A 20,539-nucleotide genomic window follows, 5' to 3' on the forward strand; every position below is an offset into this window, starting at 1 on the left:
TTGAGATGGTGCTGTTTAGGTCGTGTAGAGGGAGTCCATCATGATGTATGTATATGATGATACAGGTGCATTGAGATGCTGCTGTTTAGGTCATGTAGAGGGAGTGCATCATGATGTATGTATGTGATGATACAGGTGCATTGAGATGCTGCTGTTTAGGTCATGTAGGGGGAGTCCATCATGATGTTTGTGTATGATGATGGTAGGTGCTTTGAGGTGCTGTTGTTTAGGTCATGTAGATGGAGTCCAACATGATGTATGTATATGGTGATGCAAGTGCATTGAGATGCTGCTGCTGTTTAGATCATATAGGGGTAGTCCATCATGATGTATGTATACGATGCAGGTTCATTGAGATGCTGTTTTGGTCATGTATATGACGGCCATCGTGATGTGTATATATGATGCAGGTGCGTTGAAATGCTGCTGTTTATGTCATGTAAAGGAAGTCCATCATGATGTATGTATATGATGATGCAGGTGCATTGAGATGCTGCTGTTTAGGTCATGTAGAGGGAGTCCATTATGATGCATGTATATGTATATGCTGCAGGTGTATTGAGATGCTGTTGTTTAGGACATGTAGAGGGAGGCCATCATTATGTATTTATATGATGATGGCAGGTGCATTGTTGTGCTGTTTAGGTCATGTATAGGACAGCCATCATGATGTGTGTATATGATGCAGGTGCGTTGAAATGCTGCTGTTTAGGTCATGTAGAGGGAATACATCATGATGTATGTATATGATGATGCAGGTGCATTGAGATGCTGCTGTTTAGGTCGTGTAGGGGAGTCCATCATTATGTATGGATTTGATGATGCAGGTGCATTGAGATGTTGCTGTTTAGATCATGTTGAGGGAGGCCATCATTATGTATGTATATGATGCAGGTGCATTAAGATGCTGCTGTTTAGGTCATGTAGAGGGAGTCCATCATGATGTATGTATATGATGCAGGTGCATTGAAATGCTGCTGTTCAGGTCATGTAGAGGAAGTCCATCATGATCATGCTGTAGGTGGACTTGGATACTCTAAATTAGCGCTAGGCATGAGTGCATGCGTGTGCCTTCCGTGTAAGGTTGGGCACCAGGCTGGCAACTCGACACCATAAAACTCCACTGCCAATCATGAGCGGACAGGTGATCTGCTTTGGCGACCCCTAACCGGGAAAAGCCAAAAGAAGAAGAAGAGGGAGTCCATCATGATGTATTTATATGATGATGCAGGTGCATTGAGATGCTGCTGTTTAGATCATGTAGAGGGAGTCCATCATGATGTATGCATATGATGCAGGTACATTGAGATGCTGCTGTTTAGGTCATGTAGGGCGAGTCCATCATGATGTATTTGATGATACAGGTGCATTGAGATGCTGCTGTTTACGTCATGTAGAGGGCGTCCATCATGATCTATTTGTATGATGTAGGTGCATTGAGATGCTGCTGTTTATGTCATGTAGAGGGAGTCCATCATGATGTATGTATGTGATGAAGGTGCATTGAGATGCTGTTTAGGTCATGTATAGGACGGCCATCATGATGTATGTATATGATACAGGTGCGTTGAAATGCTGCTGTTTGTCATGTAAAGGGAGTCCATCATGATATATGTATATGATGATGCGGGTGCATTGAGATGCTGCTGTGTAGGTCATGTAGAGGGTGTCCATCATGATGTGTGAAAATGATGAAAACTTGTATGTTCATATTGATCTTGCATTTCATGTGCCCTACCTGTATCTTTTTACACTGTTTTAGGGTTTATTATAACTATTTATAGTGACACTTCAGACGTACATTAACTTGGTATGATAGCACCAGGAGTAAGGACAGTAATGACATCCAGGACTTAGTCATACACCTGTAGAATATTATGAAAGTGGTGTTCAGTGATGCGGCTTTAATGGGTGACTGTACTGTAGCTGATGTTATTTTGCCCCCTTCCCAAATGCCGATGATCTCACTGATTGTTCCTGTTCTTCTCATTTGTTCAGTTACTAGTGGACTACTGTAAAACAGTCCTGGCAGCCATCAGGAGCATCCCCTCCACATGGTTGGTAGGTGCCCGGAGACAGTAAGTGAGTGCAAAAGACTGTTACTCACTTCAGCAAGCAAGAATGCTTCCAGTCAGCTCACCTTCCATCTTTGAATGGGATCTGTGGTCTCCGCCAGAAATCCATTAGTGGACATGCCCTACAACATGCCCTTTGGAGGGACAAGGAGACTTTTACTTTACCTCTTTCATTCCCCAGATGACTCTCCCAGCATCCAGATCACAGCTGAAAACCTGTAATCAGATCTGCATTGCTTTGTACAATGGAGCCGAGATCTAGATAGCTAGAGCTGGGTTTGGACAAATTATATTTCTGTAGTCGTATTTCTAGGTGTAATAAAAATATCATTCGGTATACAATAAACACACAAGTTTTTTTCACTGTAGCTGTTTTATTGTGCCTTTGCTCATTCTTCTTGGTTTCTGTACCAGACAGTGCACGGGACAAGATAGCATGCACCAGACAGTGCACGGACAAGATAGCATGCACCAGACTGTGCACGGACAAGATAGCATGCACCAGACAGTGCACGGACACGGTAGCATGTACCAGACAGTGCACGGACAAGACAGCATGCACCAGACAGTGCACGGACAAGATAGCATGCACCAGATAGTGCACGGATATGGTAGCATGCACCAGACAGTGCACGGACAAGATAGCATGCCCCAGACAGTGCACGGACAAGATACCATGCACCAGACAGTGCACGGACAAGATAGCATGCACCAGACAGTGCACGGGACAAGGTAGCATGTACCAGACAGTGCAAGGACAAGACAGCATGTACCAGACAGTGCACGGACAAGATAGCATGTACCAGACAGTGCACGGACAAGATAGCATGCACCAGACAGGGCACAGACAAGATAGCATGCACCAGACAGTGCACGGACACGGTAGCATGTAGCAGACAGTGCACGGGCAAGATAGCATGCACCAGACAGTGCACGGACAAGATAGCATGCACCAGACAGTGCACAGACAAGATAGCATGCACCAGACAGATCATGGACAAGATAGCATGCACCAGACAGTGCATGGGACAAGGTAGCATGTACCAGACAGTGCACGGACAAGATAGCATGCACCAGAGAGTGCACGGGACAAGGTAGCATGTACCAGACAGTGCACGGACAAGATAGCATGCATCAGACAGTGCACGGACAAGATAGCATGCATCAGACAGTGCATGGACAAGGTAGCATGTACCAGACAGTGCACGGGACAAGGTAGCATGTACCAGACAGTGCACGGACATGATAGCATGCACCAGACAGTGCACGGGACAAGGTAGCATGTACCAGACAGTGCACGGACAAGATAGCATGTACCAGGCAGTGCACGGGATAAGGTAGCATGCACCAGACAGTGCACGGGACAAGGTAGCATGCACCAGACAGTGCACGGGACAAGGTAGCATGTACCAGACAGTGCACGGACAAGATAGCATGTACCAGACAGTGCACGGACAAGGTAGCATGTACCAGACAGTGCACGGACAAGATAGCATGCACCAGACAGTGCACGGGACAAGGTAGCATGTACCAGACAGTGCACGGGACAAGGTAGCATGTACCAGACAGTGCACGGACAAGATAGCATGTACCAGACAGTGCACGGACAAGGTAGCATGTACCAGACAGTGCACGGACAAGGTAGCATGTACCAGACAGTGCACGGGACAAGTTAGCATGTACCAGACAGTGCACGGACACAGTAGCATGTACCAGACAGTGCACGGACAAGATAGCATGCACCAGACAGTGCACGGACAAGATAGCATGCACCAGACAGTGCACGGGACAAGGTAGCATGTACCAGACAGTGCACGGATAAGATAACATGTACCAGACAGTGCACGGGACAAGGTAGCATGTACCAGACAGAGCACGGACAAGATAGCATGCACCAGACAGTGCACGGGACAAGATAGCATGCACCAGACAGTGTAGCATGTACCAGACAGTGCACGGACAAGATAGCATGCATCAGACAGTGCACTGGACACGGTAGCATGTACCAGACAGTGTACGGACAAGATAGCATGCACCAGACAGTGCACAGACAAGATAGCATGCACCAGACAGTGCACGGGAAAAGGTAGCATGTACCAGACAGTGCACGGATAAGATAACATGTACCAGACAGTGCACGGGACAAGGTAGCATGTACCAGACAGAGCACGGACAAGATAGCATGCACCAGACAGTGCATGGGACAAGATAGCATGCACCAGACAGTGCACGGGACGAGATAGCATGCACCAGACAGTGCACTGGACAAGGTAGCATGTACCAGACAGTGCACGGACAAGATAGCATGCACCAGACAGTGCACTGGACAAGGTAGAATGTACCAGACAGTGCACGGACAAGATAGCATGCACCAGACAGTGCACGGACAAGATAGCATGCACCAGACAGTGCACGGACAAGATAGCATGTACCAGACAGTGCAAGGGACAAGGTAGCATGCACCAGACAGTGCACAGACAAGTTAGCATGCACCAGACAGTGCACGGGACACGGTAGCATGTACCAGACAGTGCACGGATAAGATAACATGTACCAGACAGTGCACGGGACAGGGTAGCATGTACCAGACAGAGCACGGACAAGATTGCATGCACCAGACAGTGCACGGGACAAGATAGCATGCACCAGACAGTGCACGGGACAAGATAGCATGCACCAGACAGTGCACGGGACAAGATAGCATGCACCAGACAGTGCACGGGACAAGGTAGCATGCACCAGACAGTGCCCGGACAAGATAGCATGCACCAGACAGTGCACTGGACAAGGTAGCATGTACCAGGCAGTGCACGGACAAGATAGCATGCACCAGACAGTGCATGGACAAGATAGCATGTACCAGACAGTGCACGGACAAGATAGCATGTACCAGACAGTGCATGGGACAAGGTAGCATGTACCAGACAGTGCATGGGACAAGGTAGCATGTACCAGACAGTGCACGGACAAGATAGCATGCACCAGACAGTGCACGGGACAAGGTAGCATGTAGCAGACAGTGCACGGACACGGTAGCATGTACCAGATAGTGCACGGACAAGATAGCATGTACCAGACAGTGCACGGACAAGGTAGCATGTACCAGACAGTGCACGGACAAGATAGCATGCACCAGACAGTGCATGGGACAAGGTAGCATGTACCAGACAGTGCACGGACACGGTAGCATGTACCAGACAGTGCATGGACAAGATAGCATGCACCAGACAGTGCACGGACAAGATAGCATGCACCTGACAGTGCACGGGACAAGGTAGCATGTACCAGACAGTGCACGGATAAGATAACGTACCAGACAGTGCACGGGACAAGGTAGCATGTACCAGACAGTGCACGGACAAGATAGCATGTACCAGAGAGTGCACGGACAAGATAGCATGCACCAGACAGTGCATGGACAAGATAGCATGCACCAGACAGTGCACGGGACAAGGCAGCATGTACCAGACAGTGCACGGACAAGATAGCATGCACCAGACAGTGCACAGGACAAGGTAGCATGCACCAGACAGTGCACGGACAAGATAGCATGCACCAGACAGTGCACGGACAAGATAGCGTGCACCAGACAGTTCACGGGACAAGGTAGCGTGCACCAGACAGTGCACGGGACAAGGTAGCGTGCACCAGACAGTGCATGGGACAAGGTAGCATGTACCAGACAGTGCACGGACATGGTAGCATGTACCAGACAGTGCACGGATAAGATAACGTACCAGACAGTGCACGGGACAAGGTAGCATGTACCAGACAGAGCACGGACAAGATAGCATGCACCAGACAGTGCACGGGACAAGATAGCATGCACCAGACAGTGTAGCATGTACCAGACAGTGCACGGACAAGATAGCATGCATCAGACAGTGCACTGGACACGGTAGCATGTACCAGACAGTGTACGGACAAGATAGCATGCACCAGACAGTGCACAGACAAGATAGCATGCACCAGACAGTGCACGGGAAAAGGTAGCATGCACCAGACAGTGCACGGATAAGATAACATGTACCAGACAGTGCACGGGACAAGGTAGCATGTACCAGACAGAGCACGGACAAGATAGCATGCACCAGACAGTGCATGGGACAAGATAGCATGCACCAGACAGTGCACGGGACGAGATAGCATGCACCAGACAGTGCACTGGACAAGGTAGCATGTACCAGACAGTGCACGGACAAGATAGCATGCACCAGACAGTGCACTGGACAAGGTAGAATGTACCAGACAGTGCACGGACAAGATAGCATGCACCAGACAGTGCACGGACAAGATAGCATGCACCAGACAGTGCACGGACAAGATAGCATGTACCAGACAGTGCAAGGGACAAGGTAGCATGCACCAGACAGTGCACAGACAAGTTAGCATGCACCAGACAGTGCACGGGACACGGTAGCATGTACCAGACAGTGCACGGATAAGATAACATGTACCAGACAGTGCACGGGACAGGGTAGCATGTACCAGACAGAGCACGGACAAGATTGCATGCACCAGACAGTGCACGGGACAAGATAGCATGCACCAGACAGTGCACGGGACAAGATAGCATGCACCAGACAGTGCACGGGACAAGGTAGCATGCACCAGACAGTGCACGGGACAAGGTAGCATGCACCAGACAGTGCCGGACAAGATAGCATGCACCAGACAGTGCACTGGACAAGGTAGCATGTACCAGGCAGTGCACGGACAAGATAGCATGCACCAGACAGTGCATGGACAAGATAGCATGTACCAGACAGTGCACGGACAAGATAGCATGTACCAGACAGTGCATGGGACAAGGTAGCATGTACCAGACAGTGCATGGGACAAGGTAGCATGTACCAGACAGTGCACGGACAAGATAGCATGCACCAGACAGTGCACGGGACAAGGTAGCATGTAGCAGACAGTGCACGGACACGGTAGCATGTACCAGATAGTGCACGGACAAGATAGCATGTACCAGACAGTGCACGGACAAGGTAGCATGTACCAGACAGTGCACGGACAAGATAGCATGCACCAGACAGTGCATGGGACAAGGTAGCATGTACCAGACAGTGCACGGACACGGTAGCATGTACCAGACAGTGCATGGACAAGATAGCATGCACCAGACAGTGCACGGACAAGATAGCATGCACCTGACAGTGCACGGGACAAGGTAGCATGTACCAGACAGTGCACGGATAAGATAACGTACCAGACAGTGCACGGGACAAGGTAGCATGTACCAGACAGTGCACGGACAAGATAGCATGTACCAGAGAGTGCACGGACAAGATAGCATGCACCAGACAGTGCATGGACAAGATAGCATGCACCAGACAGTGCACGGGACAAGGCAGCATGTACCAGACAGTGCACGGACAAGATAGCATGCACCAGACAGTGCACAGGACAAGGTAGCATGCACCAGACAGTGCACGGACAAGATAGCATGCACCAGACAGTGCACGGACAAGATAGCGTGCACCAGACAGTTCACGGGACAAGGTAGCGTGCACCAGACAGTGCACGGGACAAGGTAGCGTGCACCAGACAGTGCATGGGACAAGGTAGCATGTACCAGACAGTGCACGGACATGGTAGCATGTACCAGACAGTGCACGGATAAGATAACGTACCAGACAGTGCACGGGACAAGGTAGCATGTACCAGACAGTGCATGGACAAGATAGCATGCACCAGACAGTGCACGGACAAGATAGCATGCACCAGACAGTGCACGGGACAAGGTAGCATGTACCAGACAGTGCACGGGACAAGGTAGCATGTGCCAGACAGTGCACAGACAAGATAGCATGCACCAGACAGTGCACGGGACAAGGTAGCATGCACCAGACAGTGCACGGACAAGATAGCATGCACCAGACAGTGCACGGGACAAGGTAGCATGTACCAGACAGTGCACGGACAAGATAGCATGCACCAGACAGTGCACAGGACAAGGTAGCATGTACCAGACAGTGCACGGACAAGGTAGCATGTACCAGACAGTGCACGGACAAGATAGCGTGTAGCAGACAGTGCACGGACAAGATAGCGTGTACCAGACAGTGCACGGACAAGATAGCGTGCACCAGACAGTGCATGGACAAGATAGTGTGCACCAGACAGTGCACGGACACATTAGCATGTACCAGACAGTGCACGGACAAGATAGCATGCACCAGACAGTGCACGGACAAAATAGCATGTACTAGACAGTGCACGGGACAAGGTTGCATGTACCAGACAGTGCACAGACAAGGTAGCATGTACCAGACAGTGCACGGACAAGGTACCATGTACCAGACAGTGCACAGACAAGGTACCATGTACTAGACAGTGCACGGACAAGGTAGCATGTACCAGACGGTACACGGACAAGGTAGCATGTACCAGACCGTGCACAGACAAGATAACATGGTTGTCTAAGATGGCAACGGCCTCTTCAGCTCCCCAGTTGTGCACTTGGGTTTTGTTCATGCACTTACCTGTGTTGTTGAGTTTTGGGGTCGTTCGTCTGGTCTGGTGTGTGTCTGCTGTCAACTGTTGTGTTGTGATGCCCGTGGTGTCCCGATGTGTAATTTTTCAATTTTTTCTTACCTTTGGAACTTGAAGCTGGTCCCTGCAGGGAGAGTCAGCGTGTTGGTTGCAGAGGTGGAAGCAGAGTTTGCCGGCGTGAAATTCAAAACAGGATTATGTCTTGTTGGGGAAATCCAGAGTAGAAGTGAATTGGAGATATGGACAGGTTTCGGAGCTGTGTGGTTGGTTACAGAAGTTCATCAGAGATGAAGTTGTTCATGGATTGTTGGTTTCTGATGTGGAGATGGAGTACTTTGTGATTCCTAGGTGGACTGGAGAAATGTTTCTGGGCTGAGCGGAATATGAGGATGTGGCAGCTGATGTTTCTGTGCCTGCGATTGGACTGAAACTTTGATGTAGTTGGTGCATGAGTTGGATTGTAGCAGTTGTGTTTTTTGGCACTGATGGTTGGTCATTGTTTTTTTTTTTTTTACTTTGTTTTGTTATGTGAAAGTTTTTTTTTTTCCTGATAAATGTTGAGCTTGGAGGAATGAAATTTTGTTTCGCCTTGCATGCGGTTGAATGACAAGAAAGTTAATCTTGTAATGTACGAGACAGTACACAGACAAGGTAGCATGTACCGAACAGTACACAGACAAGATAGCATGTACCAGACAGTGCACAGACAAGATAGCAGTGTTGTCTTGTATACTAAAACATTAACATTCTTACGGTAACATGCTCTAGTGCCGGTAGCAAACTTTTTCACTTTTTTCCTGGGCATATCACAAAAGAAGGCTTGGTTGATTACATCAGTCAGAAAGCAAGAGATGTTCAGTTATATCTTAATGCAAGAAATACACAATTAAAAGAAATCCCCAGAAGTCAGCATGATGAAGAAACATTTTGCAGAATGATCGTGATGAACTTTTATTTATCTGACAGTTGTGACCATCTGTTTCCTAGATTCAAAGACAGACAAGACTGAATCCAGTGATTCTCCCCAGAAGAAGGATGAAATGAATGTGAAGATGGAAGCTGAAAATGCTGGCGAATCTGCTGAAGAGGGAGACTTGGAAGATGATGAACAGGGGGACAGCCAGGTAAAATGCTAACCTTTGATCATATATACATTCACAGAGAGACACAGTATCATGAACATTGCTGTAACCCCCCCATGGCATCCTTGTTCCAGAACCATGCACTTCTACTCAGACTTCTGCTGAGGTCAGACTTCTGCTGAGGCCAGTTTTACTGTCTCAGCCTTTTTCTTGCATATGTAGATTTAATTGTTGACCCTCCTTGCAAGTTGTTGATTCAGGTGTTAGCTTCTGCAGAAATTGCCACTTTCTAATACAAGTTTTGCTGCAGTTATTTTTATACATCACATGTTTTTTTTTTACAAACACAACAGAAGTAGGAATTCATCTTTGTTCAGCAGTCTGATCTTTTGGCATCTTCCACAGTGTAATTCATTTTTCTGTGATGATGAAAAACCAGAGGGGCAGGTTTTTAGTCCTTCCAGTTTATTTTCAGGTGTTGTGCTTGATGGTCTTTGTGTGGAAGGATCACAGTTGCAGCGATAACAATAAGGTAATCTGCAGCTGGCAGAGTCCGCTGTCGAGAACCTGAACATTTCCTCCATGGCTGAGCTGACATTGCCTTACTTTAGTACCTGGTGTACAGGTGACATTCTCCTTCAAAATATTTAGGTTCTTTCTTGCTGCATTATACGTTTGCAACAAAAATGTTTGTGTGTGTGTGTGTTTGTGTAAGATTTGTGTGTGTGTGTGTGTGTGTGTGTGTGTGTTGCCCCAACATTGGTCCAGGTCTGCAGCCAGACAGCATCAAGACAATAAGTATTCCATTATGGGCCCATTTATTTCTTTTGACCCTCTGATCAGTTTACTTGCATTGTGTGTTGAAGCAGACATTTAGATAGTGTACCACCATGCACAGATGTGTAGGATATATCCACCCCAGAAAAGGCAAACGGGTGTCCCAGCTGCATATATCAAACACTGCATAAAGATCACCGTTGTCAGCATCTGTATTGTGTAGGGCCAGAGCATGACGTAGAAAACTGCAGCATCTGCCACAGTTTTCATCAAAAGACTTTGAAGACAGGAAGCCATCCAGACATACCAGAACAAAAGGAGACCCGCATCATTGTTAGCCCAGTGCAGCATATCTGTAACTGCATAGTAGCAGGGTGCCCAGTGCAGCGTATCTGTAGCTGCATAGTAGCAGGGTGCCCAGTGCAGCGTATCTGTAGCTGCATAGTAGCAGGGTGCAAAGTGCAGCGTATCTGTAGCTCCATAGTAGCAGGGTGCCCAGTGCAGCGTATCTGTAGCTGCATAGTAGCAGGGTGCCCAGTGCAGTGTATCTGTAGCTGCATAGTAGCAGGGTGCCCAGAGCAGCATATCTGTAGCTCCATAGTAGCAGGGTGCCCAGAGCAGCATATCTGTAGATCCATAGTAGCAGGGTGCCCAGTGCAGCGTATCTGTAGCTGCATAGTAGCAGGGTGCCCAGTGCAGCGTATCTGTAGCTCCATAGTAGCAGGGTGCCCAGTGCAGCGTATCTGTAGCTCCATAGTAGCAGGGTGCCCAGTGCAGCGTATCTGTAGCTCCATAGTAGCAGGGTGCCCAGTGCAGCGTATCTATAGCTCCATAGTAGCAGGGTGCCCAGTGCAGCGTATCTGTAGCTGCATAGTAGCAGGGTGCCCAGTGCAGCGTATCTGTAGCTGCATAGTAGCAGGGTGCCCAGTGCAGCGTATCTGTAGCTCCATAGTAGCAGGATGCCCAGTGCAGCGTATCTGTAGCTCCATAGTAGCAGGATGCCCAGTGCAGCGTATCTGTAGCTGCATAGTAGCAGGGTGCCCAGTGCAGCGTATCTGTAGCTCCATAGTAGCAGGGTGCCCAGAGCAGCGTATCTGTAGCTCCATAGTAGCAGGGTGCCCAGTGCAGCGTATCTGTAGCTCCATAGTAGCAGGGTGCCCAGTGCAGCGTATCTGTAGCTCCATAGTAGCAGGGTGCCCAGTGCAGCGTATCTGTAGCTGCATAGTAGCAGGGTGCCCAGTGCAGCGTTTCTATAGCTCCATAGTAGCAGGGTGCCCAGAGCAGCGTATCTGTAGCTCCATAGTAGCAGGGTGCCCAGTGCAGCGTATCTGTAGCTCCATAGTAGCAGGGTGCCCAGTGCAGTGTATCTGTAGCTGCATAGTAGCAGGGTGCCCAGAGCAGCGTATCTGTAGCTCCATAGTAGCAGGTTGCCCAGAGCAGCGTATCTGTAGCTCCATAGTAGCAGGGTGCCCAGTGCAGCGTATCTGTAGCTGCATAGTAGCAGGGTGCCCAGTGCAGCGTATCTGTAGCTGCATAGTAGCAGGGTGCCCAGTGCAGCGTATCTGTAGCTCCATAGTAGCAGGGTGCCCAGTGCAGCGTATCTGTAGCTCCATAGTAGCAGGGTGCCCAGTGCAGTGTATCTGTAGCTCCATAGTAGCAGGGTGCCCAGTGCAGTGTATCTGTAGCTCCATAGTAGCAGGTTGCCCAGTGCAGTGTATCTGTAGCTGCATAGTAGCAGGGTGCCCAGTGCAGCGTATCTGTAGCTCCATAGTAGCAGGGTGCCCAGTGCAGCGTATCTGTAGCTGCATAGTAGCAGGGTGCCCAGAGCAGCGTATCTGTAGCTCCATAGTAGCAGGGTGCCCAGTGCAGTGTATCTGTAGCTGCATAGTAGCAGGGTGCCCAGAGCAGCGTATCTGTAGCTGCATAGTAGCAGGGTGCCCAGTGCAGCGTATCTGTAGCTCCATAGTAGCAGGATGCCCAGTGCAGCATATCTGTAGCTGCATAGTAGCAGGGTGCCCAGTGCAGCGTATCTGTAGCTCCATAGTAGCAGGTTGCCCAGAGCAGCGTATCTGTAGCTCCATAGTAGCAGGGTGCCCAGAGCAGCGTATCTGTAGCTCCATAGTAGCAGGGTGCCCAGTGCAGCGTATCTGTAGCTGCATAGTAGCAGGGTGCCCAGTGCAGCGTATCTGTAGCTCCATAGTAGCAGGGTGCCCAGTGCAGCGTATCTGTAGCTCCATAGTAGCAGGGTGCCCAGTGCAGCGTATCTGTAGCTCCATAGTAGCAGGGTGCCCAGAGCAGCGTATCTGTAGCTGCATAGTAGCAGGGTGCCCAGTGCAGCGTATCTGTAGCTCCATAGTAGCAGGGTGCCCAGTGCAGCGTATCTGTAGCTCCATAGTAGCAGGGTGCCCAGTGCAGCGTATCTGTAGCTGCATAGTAGCAGGGTGCCCAGTGCAGCGTATCTGTAGCTGCATAGTAGCAGGGTGCCCAGTGCAGCGTATCTGTAGCTGCATAGTAGCAGGGTGTTATAGGCTTCCTGACTAGAAGAAAGAGGCAAGATAAGGAGGAGAGGAAGATGCTCTTTGGGGGCACCTAGGTTGGAGTTACCTGATGCCTGCCTTTGATGCTGCCCCTCATAACCCTAACACTTTCCAGTATATAGAAGACAAGACCCAGTAGTCCAGAGTGAAGGTAAATCCCCAAACATCTGCTCTAGAGCATCTTTTAATTGTTTAGAAAGATGAGGGTGGCTTCCCCACAATTGTAGTGAAAAAGGACATCCTTGCTGTTATGTTAAAACTCTGGGCTATCTCCCCTTAGGTTCACAAGTTCGCAGTAGCATCCCTTCTTATAAGACTCCAGTGTCAGTCATTCACCTGACATGGGTAAATAGCTGCCTCTGTGTAGGTCTTTGAGCCCTAGCTTCTGACAGTGTCTCTCCCAGGATTGGGCTAATTTGGCTTATGGTTTCTTTCATTTCCTGTCTAGCCTGCAGCCAGGTTTTAAACCCTCCCCCCCCAACACACACACACAGAACCCAAGAAAAGAATGAGGACTGTTGAGTTAATCAGACTTCTGAAGGGGAGTAGGAACTTGGCGTACAAGAGGCCTCAGCTTTCCAGAAGAAAAATCTGCATGTTCTGAGACTTGGGACTCAAATCCAGTGGCTACTCCTCCAGTCCATTTGATTCAGCATCTTTGATCCACTCTTCCAAACTTTTGCTCTTAAAAAATCTGACCATTTTTACAAGGTGCAGGATTCCTACACACGTCTGTGTAGGACCCCCATTGCAGGTACAGATACAGCTTTCCTGGAAACTGCTAATTGGGTCAGACTGGCACTTCTCTTCGCATTGCTTATCCAGTTTGGGGAAAAGTGTAACAGTCATTTTTTATGTACCTGTGACTGTTGCATTCTATAATTATATGAATATACTTACAGCAGGGATCAAGCTTGAAAGGTCATTTAGCCATGAACATCAATGAAGCAAATGTGATGACTGCACTTAGGATGATACATCAGCATCAACTCATATGTACCACAGGGATGAGCTATGGCTTCAGAAAAAGAAAAAGGTGCAAAGGTCAAACTTTGGGTGTTAAATAGCTGTGCTGTAGCATCAAAGTACAGGCAAGATAGCTAATGTACAAATTGGCCATGGCATGAGCAATGCTTAAAGACAACCATTATAAGACCGTATATAAAATTAGAAGCCAAAGCAATCATGTACGTAAGACACCTTTCAGTAATCTTAGCATCTACAAGTGCATAACTTGTGAAGTCAGATGACTTAACAATGGCTCTGGCTTTCAGTAAAGCAAGGGGCAAGCTGAGCTAACAGGTACCATGCTGAGAGATGATTCCATTATGCAGACATCATCACTCCTCAGTGTAACTTCGGTTCACTGTTTGCATGTGAACCCCAAATCACAAACAATGGCTTATCATTTGCACATGGAATCCTAACAGTAGCATCAGATAAGGCTAGAGAAGTACCACAGAGAGAACCGTTTTTTAAACTGAAGACACTCATTAATATTCACATAGTACTTGTGTCACAAAACTGATGCATCTAAACATGGACTGGGCACCAGATAGTAGCTCAAAAAATTTTACATCCAAACACATCATCCAAAGCCTCCTTTAAAGACCTCATCAGGCAACATCTCAAGCAAAGTTGGCAGTGCCATGACTGCTCCCCAGGCTAGTGAAAGCGGATAAGGTACACATACTAAATCTAGAGCACTTGATAATAGTTTTCAGTCTTACTCACAAACACTGGCTAATCTACAATGTATGTATTGTACCTGTGTGCTATGTATGTATTCTGCCTATGTTCCAAATTTCATCTGTACACCACAAATGTATTAATTACCTTTATTTTTAAATTAATATTTTTTTTGTTTGTTCACTCCACTGTAACTGTTGATGTGCCGCATACCACTGTAAAAACATGTCTTTTGTAATTTGTGTGCATACTGATCATGTCTAAACTAAATGCATCTGTAATTTTTCTTTGTGGAGCTTTTCTCCGTGGGCCTCATGCCGAAAAAGGGCCTTTTCGGCTCAGTCAGACACACCCGGTTAACAAATGTAAAATAATAAAATAAATACTTGTGCAATCTCTAATCCACTGTACCATCTGACTATCAATTACTCATTTCCATACACGGCTGGCCATAGGCATAGGCGAACTAGGCGGCCGCCTAGGGTGCCATACAATCGGCCTCATAAAGGGCGGAATTTTATGTATTTATTTATTTATTTTAATGAATGTACTTTTGTTATTTTGCGATCTTCTCGGCACCCTTCACTCGGAGACAGGGCGCCGAGAAGATCGCAAAATAACGCATAATAAAATGAAGGGAAGGGGAAAGCGCCCTCCCAGTTTTATAGCATCTGGCTGGCTTCAACAAGTTAAAAAAAAAAATATATATATATATATATATATATATAGATACATATATATATATATATATATATATATATATATATATATATATAGATATATATATTCTGCTGTCACGCGTCAGTGAAGAGGGGTTAAGGTCATCATGTGTGTGCGTGTCACCCTATATTTTAAATAATTGTAACTGGATGACACTCGCTGATGTTCCAATACTCTACGACTGCAATATTTTCAGAATGCAAGTCACGAACACCAACATATTCATAGAATTTTTTTCAGTGCAAACGGGAAATGACAAATTATTCTTCTGCTACAGAGAACTAATTCACTCCTGCTCCTGTTCCTCTAAGGGTTAATGAAAAGACACGAAGAAATCAAAAAGAGCAGACTTGGAATGAAACATCTGCCCTTTCTGCTTACCAAGCGTCCTGTGCCATATCTTTCAATAATCCACAAGGTAAGCTCCAGCATAAAAAGACGCATATACTTCCTGTTTACTTACTACCACCTGACGAGACTGGTTACGGAAGCTGCAAAGAGACCAAAATGTTTAGATACTCTATACAGAGACAAGCCTTTTGCATAGTTTAGAGTAGGAGTCTCCCAATAGTCGACTATACCTCAGTCTGAATTGTCTAGAATTTCACACACTGTTCAGATTTTTGCTTGTTATTGTTGGTGTGATCCTTATAAAAAGTGTGCTTTTTTGTAAATCACAGAGAACTAAAGTCATTAAATAATGACAAACATTTGAGTTTCAGACTCCGTATATTTCAGAAAATATAATACAAAACCTGCTATTCTTGCAACTTAAGTTTATAAAAGCAATATTTAAAATCTGTCCCTAATTTTCGGACTTTGTCCCACCCTTATCTGTGAGTTTGTCCAGAATTCTTGATCTAAGAGGTTGAGAGGTATGTTCAGGTACAAATTCAAAGCAGGCGTCATTGTCCATTACATTTACCTGCTGTTTCATTTTATTATTATTACTGTTATTATTATTATAATACAATGGCAGAATCAAACATTTGGAAAGTCATTTTCATAAGATACATGCAGACATACCTGTAAGGGTGGATAGGGAGTGTTATAATTGGGGTTCTGAAAAAATTTCCAAATTTCTTGGGGGTGCATATTACACGCCCGTTCCCAAGTATACTTTTTTTATGAAGTAAAGGTATGACTTTTTTAGATTTTCGACTGCATCTTAGGTAGATAGTACTGAGTGGTGGCAGTCTCCATGCTGACAGTTAATATATATACACACATAAATAAATACATACGTACATAAATACATATATAAATTAAAAAAAACTACTAGAAGCAGTTTCTAAATGTGATCTCCATGTAAATGGATTTAGTGTTCCAGTGTTTCTGGGTATATACCTTCACGGAGGTGAATGCATTTGTGTTTTTGTGGAGTGAGAGAGAGAAATCACTGATAACATTTCATCAACAACAGAAAATGCATCAAACAAGTTCATCGGCAATAACTTTCATCTGGAAAAAAAAACAAAATTGAAGTAAGGTGATAGCGAATTAAATAAATGCATTACATTTGCAAGTTATTTATTTATTTATTCAATTTGACGATCACCTAAAAAAAAAAAACAGAAAGTTTACTTTTACCTGGGAGGGCTTCATCCCCACTATTCACAACACGGATGCTTTGCCCCCACACCCCAGAAAATTAAATACAGTAACTCCACTGTCACACAATCATGAAAGCGGATCTCTCCTAACATTATATTACACTCAAACTGTTGCAGTTCAACTGTAGTGTAATGTGACCACTTGCACCAACAACAAAAATTACCGAAAAAAGTGACACGTGATAAATGTATGTCATGATTTAATCTATGGCCCTGAATGCTCCACCTTAGTATTACATGATAACCCTAACCCTGTCCCTGACCCTAACCTTAAAGTATATTTTACCTTAGAAACGCCCTTTCCGTATCACTTCACAAGACACATCTTACCCGTAACACTCATACTACCACACACACTAATCCTAAAACACTTAGTCACACACTCACTAAATCTATCCTCTTACCTAACCCTAAAACACATATGGTAGGACACAAACACCCTACCCTACCACTTACTTTTGTCAACCAACCAGAACTTGCCCAAGTTTTTCACTCACATATTACAGCTGCTGCATTACATAACTGTGCGTCAACCTACCAGCTGAAACCATATATCTATATGTATGTGTGTGTACATGCGTATAAGTCATCTACGCATACATATATGTATGTGTGTGTACATGCGTGTAAGTCATCTACGCATACATATATGTATGTGTGTGTACATGCGTGTAAGTCTTCTACGCATACATATATGTATGCACATATTTCCATTATTTCAAGACGTGACATTCTGTGAAAATAAAGTATGTATTGTCACTGCAAATTAGTTAGGGCAGCACAGTCAGTGGTGTAGCGTTTAGCATCTGGATCTCTAGTATAGTTCTTGGTTGGGGTGCATTATATGTGGGATATGCACATTTTCCCAGTGGCTGTATTGGTTTTTGTGTGTGCTTAAGTTCCATCCCACATCCCAAAGATGTGCCATGAATGGACAGGTATTTCATCAAAATTGGCTATAGGTCTGCATGCTGTGTGAGGGCGAATGGCAGTGTGCATACTATGTGGTGATTCCTGTTCAAGATTAGTTCCTCGCACTAAGTGGAGAGCAGTGATAGGATTTGCTTTCTCCATGACCCTGATATGGAAATACATGCACGCACACAATCACAAACCCACACACATATGCACACAGCCCAAAGGTAAACTCAATTCTCCACTAGCCAGATGCATTTCTGTGAATGTGGGTTTTCATGCCGTTTCAATGAATGTGAGTTTCAAGGGCAGTGAAGTTTACTGCTCATGCAAAAGCTCTCTTCATTTTGAGACTGTATTGTTTATTTAGCAAATGGCTATTTGTGTTTGTGCTATTTTATTTCAATATCTGTAATCACTGTAGAAGCGAATAGGAGAACAGTATGCATGGTAACTGGTGAGAAATAACCAAATAATGGAACATTGGAGGGCTGAGGAGGGGGCTGCTTCTGGGGGGAAGGGGTTGCTGCTGGAGGGGCTGTTGGGTGGAGGGGGTGCTGCTGGAGGGGCTGCTGGGGGGTAGTCTATTACCCTGCTAGGGCCCTATTTGACTGTGATCCTGCTCTGGTATTCAAAGTAGAAAATACTTATGCAAAGGTAGTTGTAGTTTAACTACATTACAAGGTATCTTTTTTCCCTATGCATTTAAATAATTTAAGGAAATGACTGGAGTGGCTTTCTTGGGGAATGACTCTGTGGGTGTTTGACTCTGTGGGTGGGACCCAAATAAGGGTGTTTCATGAGTGTGGTGTGGGTGGGGCTAAAGGGGCGCCAGAGCACTACTTTGCGTAGGGTGCCATTTCAGCTAAGGCCGGCCCTGTTTCCATACACATGTACCATACAGACTGCTTTTGCAAGTCACATCAAAAGAGGCACATCACCAAATGGGAAGACAGGCATAACTGGTGATACTGACTCTTGTTCACAGCATCCTGTGACATTTATATACAACTGTGAATTATACTAGAGTACAATAAATGGAATACTCAGCTCCCTGCAGCAGATCACACAGCAGTATCAGTCTGGTTATACAACTGTGAATTGTACTACACTACAGTAAACAGAATACTCAGCTCCCTGCAGCAGATCACACAGCAGTATCAGTCTGGTTATACAACTGTGAATTGTACTACACTACAGTAAACAGAATACTCCGCTCCCTGCAGCAGATCACACAGCAGTATCAGTCTGGTATACAACTGTGAATTATACTACAGTACAGTAAATAGAATACTCCGCTCCCTGCAGCAGATCGCACAGCAGTATCAGTCTGGTATACAACTGTGAATTATACTACAGTACAGTAAACAGAATACTGCACTCCCTACAGCAGATCGCACAGCAGTATCAATCTGGTATACAACTGTGAATTATACTACACTACAGTAAACAGAATACTCCGCTCCCTGCAGCAGATCACACAGCAGTATCAGTCTGGTATACAACTGTGAATTATACTACAGTAAACAGAATACTCCGCTCCCTGCAGCAGATCACACAGCAATATCAGTCTGGTATACAACTGTGAATTATACTACACTACAGTAAACAGAATACTCCGCTCCCTGCAGCAGATCACACAGCAGTATCAGTCTGGTATACAACTGTGAATTGTACTACACTACAGTAAACAGAATACTCCGCTCCCTACAGCAGATCACACAGCAGTATCAGTCTGGTATACAACTGTGAATAGTACTACACTACAGTAAACAGAATACTCCACTCCCTACAGCAGATCACACAGCAGTATCAGTCTGGTATACAACTGTGAATTATACTACAGTACAATAAACAGAATACTCCGCTCCCTGCAGCAGATCACACAGTAGTATCAGTCTGGTATACTACTGTGAATTATACTACAGTACAGTAAACAGTATACTCCGCTCCCTGCAGCAGATTGCACATCAGTATCATTCTGGCTTCAAGGTACAATTTAAAACATTATGTAGTCCATCTAGTATGCACACAGTGAGAAATGTTATCTTCCAGAAATTGAATACACAAACAGACCTATCTAACCTATCAGAACATGTGTGAAAAAGTGAAGCCACTGCTGTGTGTTCAGGCATTCTGATCAACTGTAACACATATTTGACAATGTATGGAGCACCACTGGAAACCCCTTTCTTCTGCAATACCACTGTAGGACCATTAATTGCAGTGTAACAACCTTGCAGCAGGATGTATAATCTCTACTGACCATTGAATGAGTACTGTTGGAGCCAAGTGATAGGACGTGTCTTACGTCGACTACTCGCCTCCCATTTTCTACTACTTCTCTGTTCGTATACATCTTCAAGAAATTGCCTTCTTTTAGGTATTATCATGCGTCATGTTTTTTTTGGATGGGAACAAAGATGCAAACATGTTAAATATGAATTGTACTGCTTATTCCTGTTACTTTTCATCCACTAGCAAAAATATCCTCCATAAATAAATAAATAAATAAAACTCCAGCTTTACTCCATCGCATATCACCTACTCAGAGGCGATCTCTGCCTAACATACAAAGCTATGTCAAACCCAGAGCTGTTGGACATGCTCCACTTACAGAAATCCCAATT

At 45.8% G+C, this 20,539-nt stretch overlaps 1 protein-coding gene across 2 annotated transcripts in view; it reads left to right on the forward strand.

Moving 5' to 3' along the window:
• Positions 1 to 20,539, forward strand: part of HNRNPC (heterogeneous nuclear ribonucleoprotein C) — a 1,329,577-nt gene that overhangs the window by 1,089,545 nt on the left and 219,493 nt on the right. For both annotated transcript variants that reach the window (XM_044058018.1, XM_044058019.1), the window contains one exon: positions 9,564 to 9,700. In XM_044058018.1, coding sequence (XP_043913953.1) covers positions 9,564 to 9,700 — 137 coding nt within the window. The remainder of the gene's footprint in view (positions 1 to 9,563; positions 9,701 to 20,539) is intronic.

Source organism: Protopterus annectens, chromosome 16.part0 (genome assembly GCF_019279795.1).
Source record: "Protopterus annectens isolate FY-2018-M chromosome 16.part0, PAN1.0, whole genome shotgun sequence".
Lineage (NCBI taxonomy): Eukaryota > Metazoa > Chordata > Ceratodontiformes > Protopteridae > Protopterus > Protopterus annectens.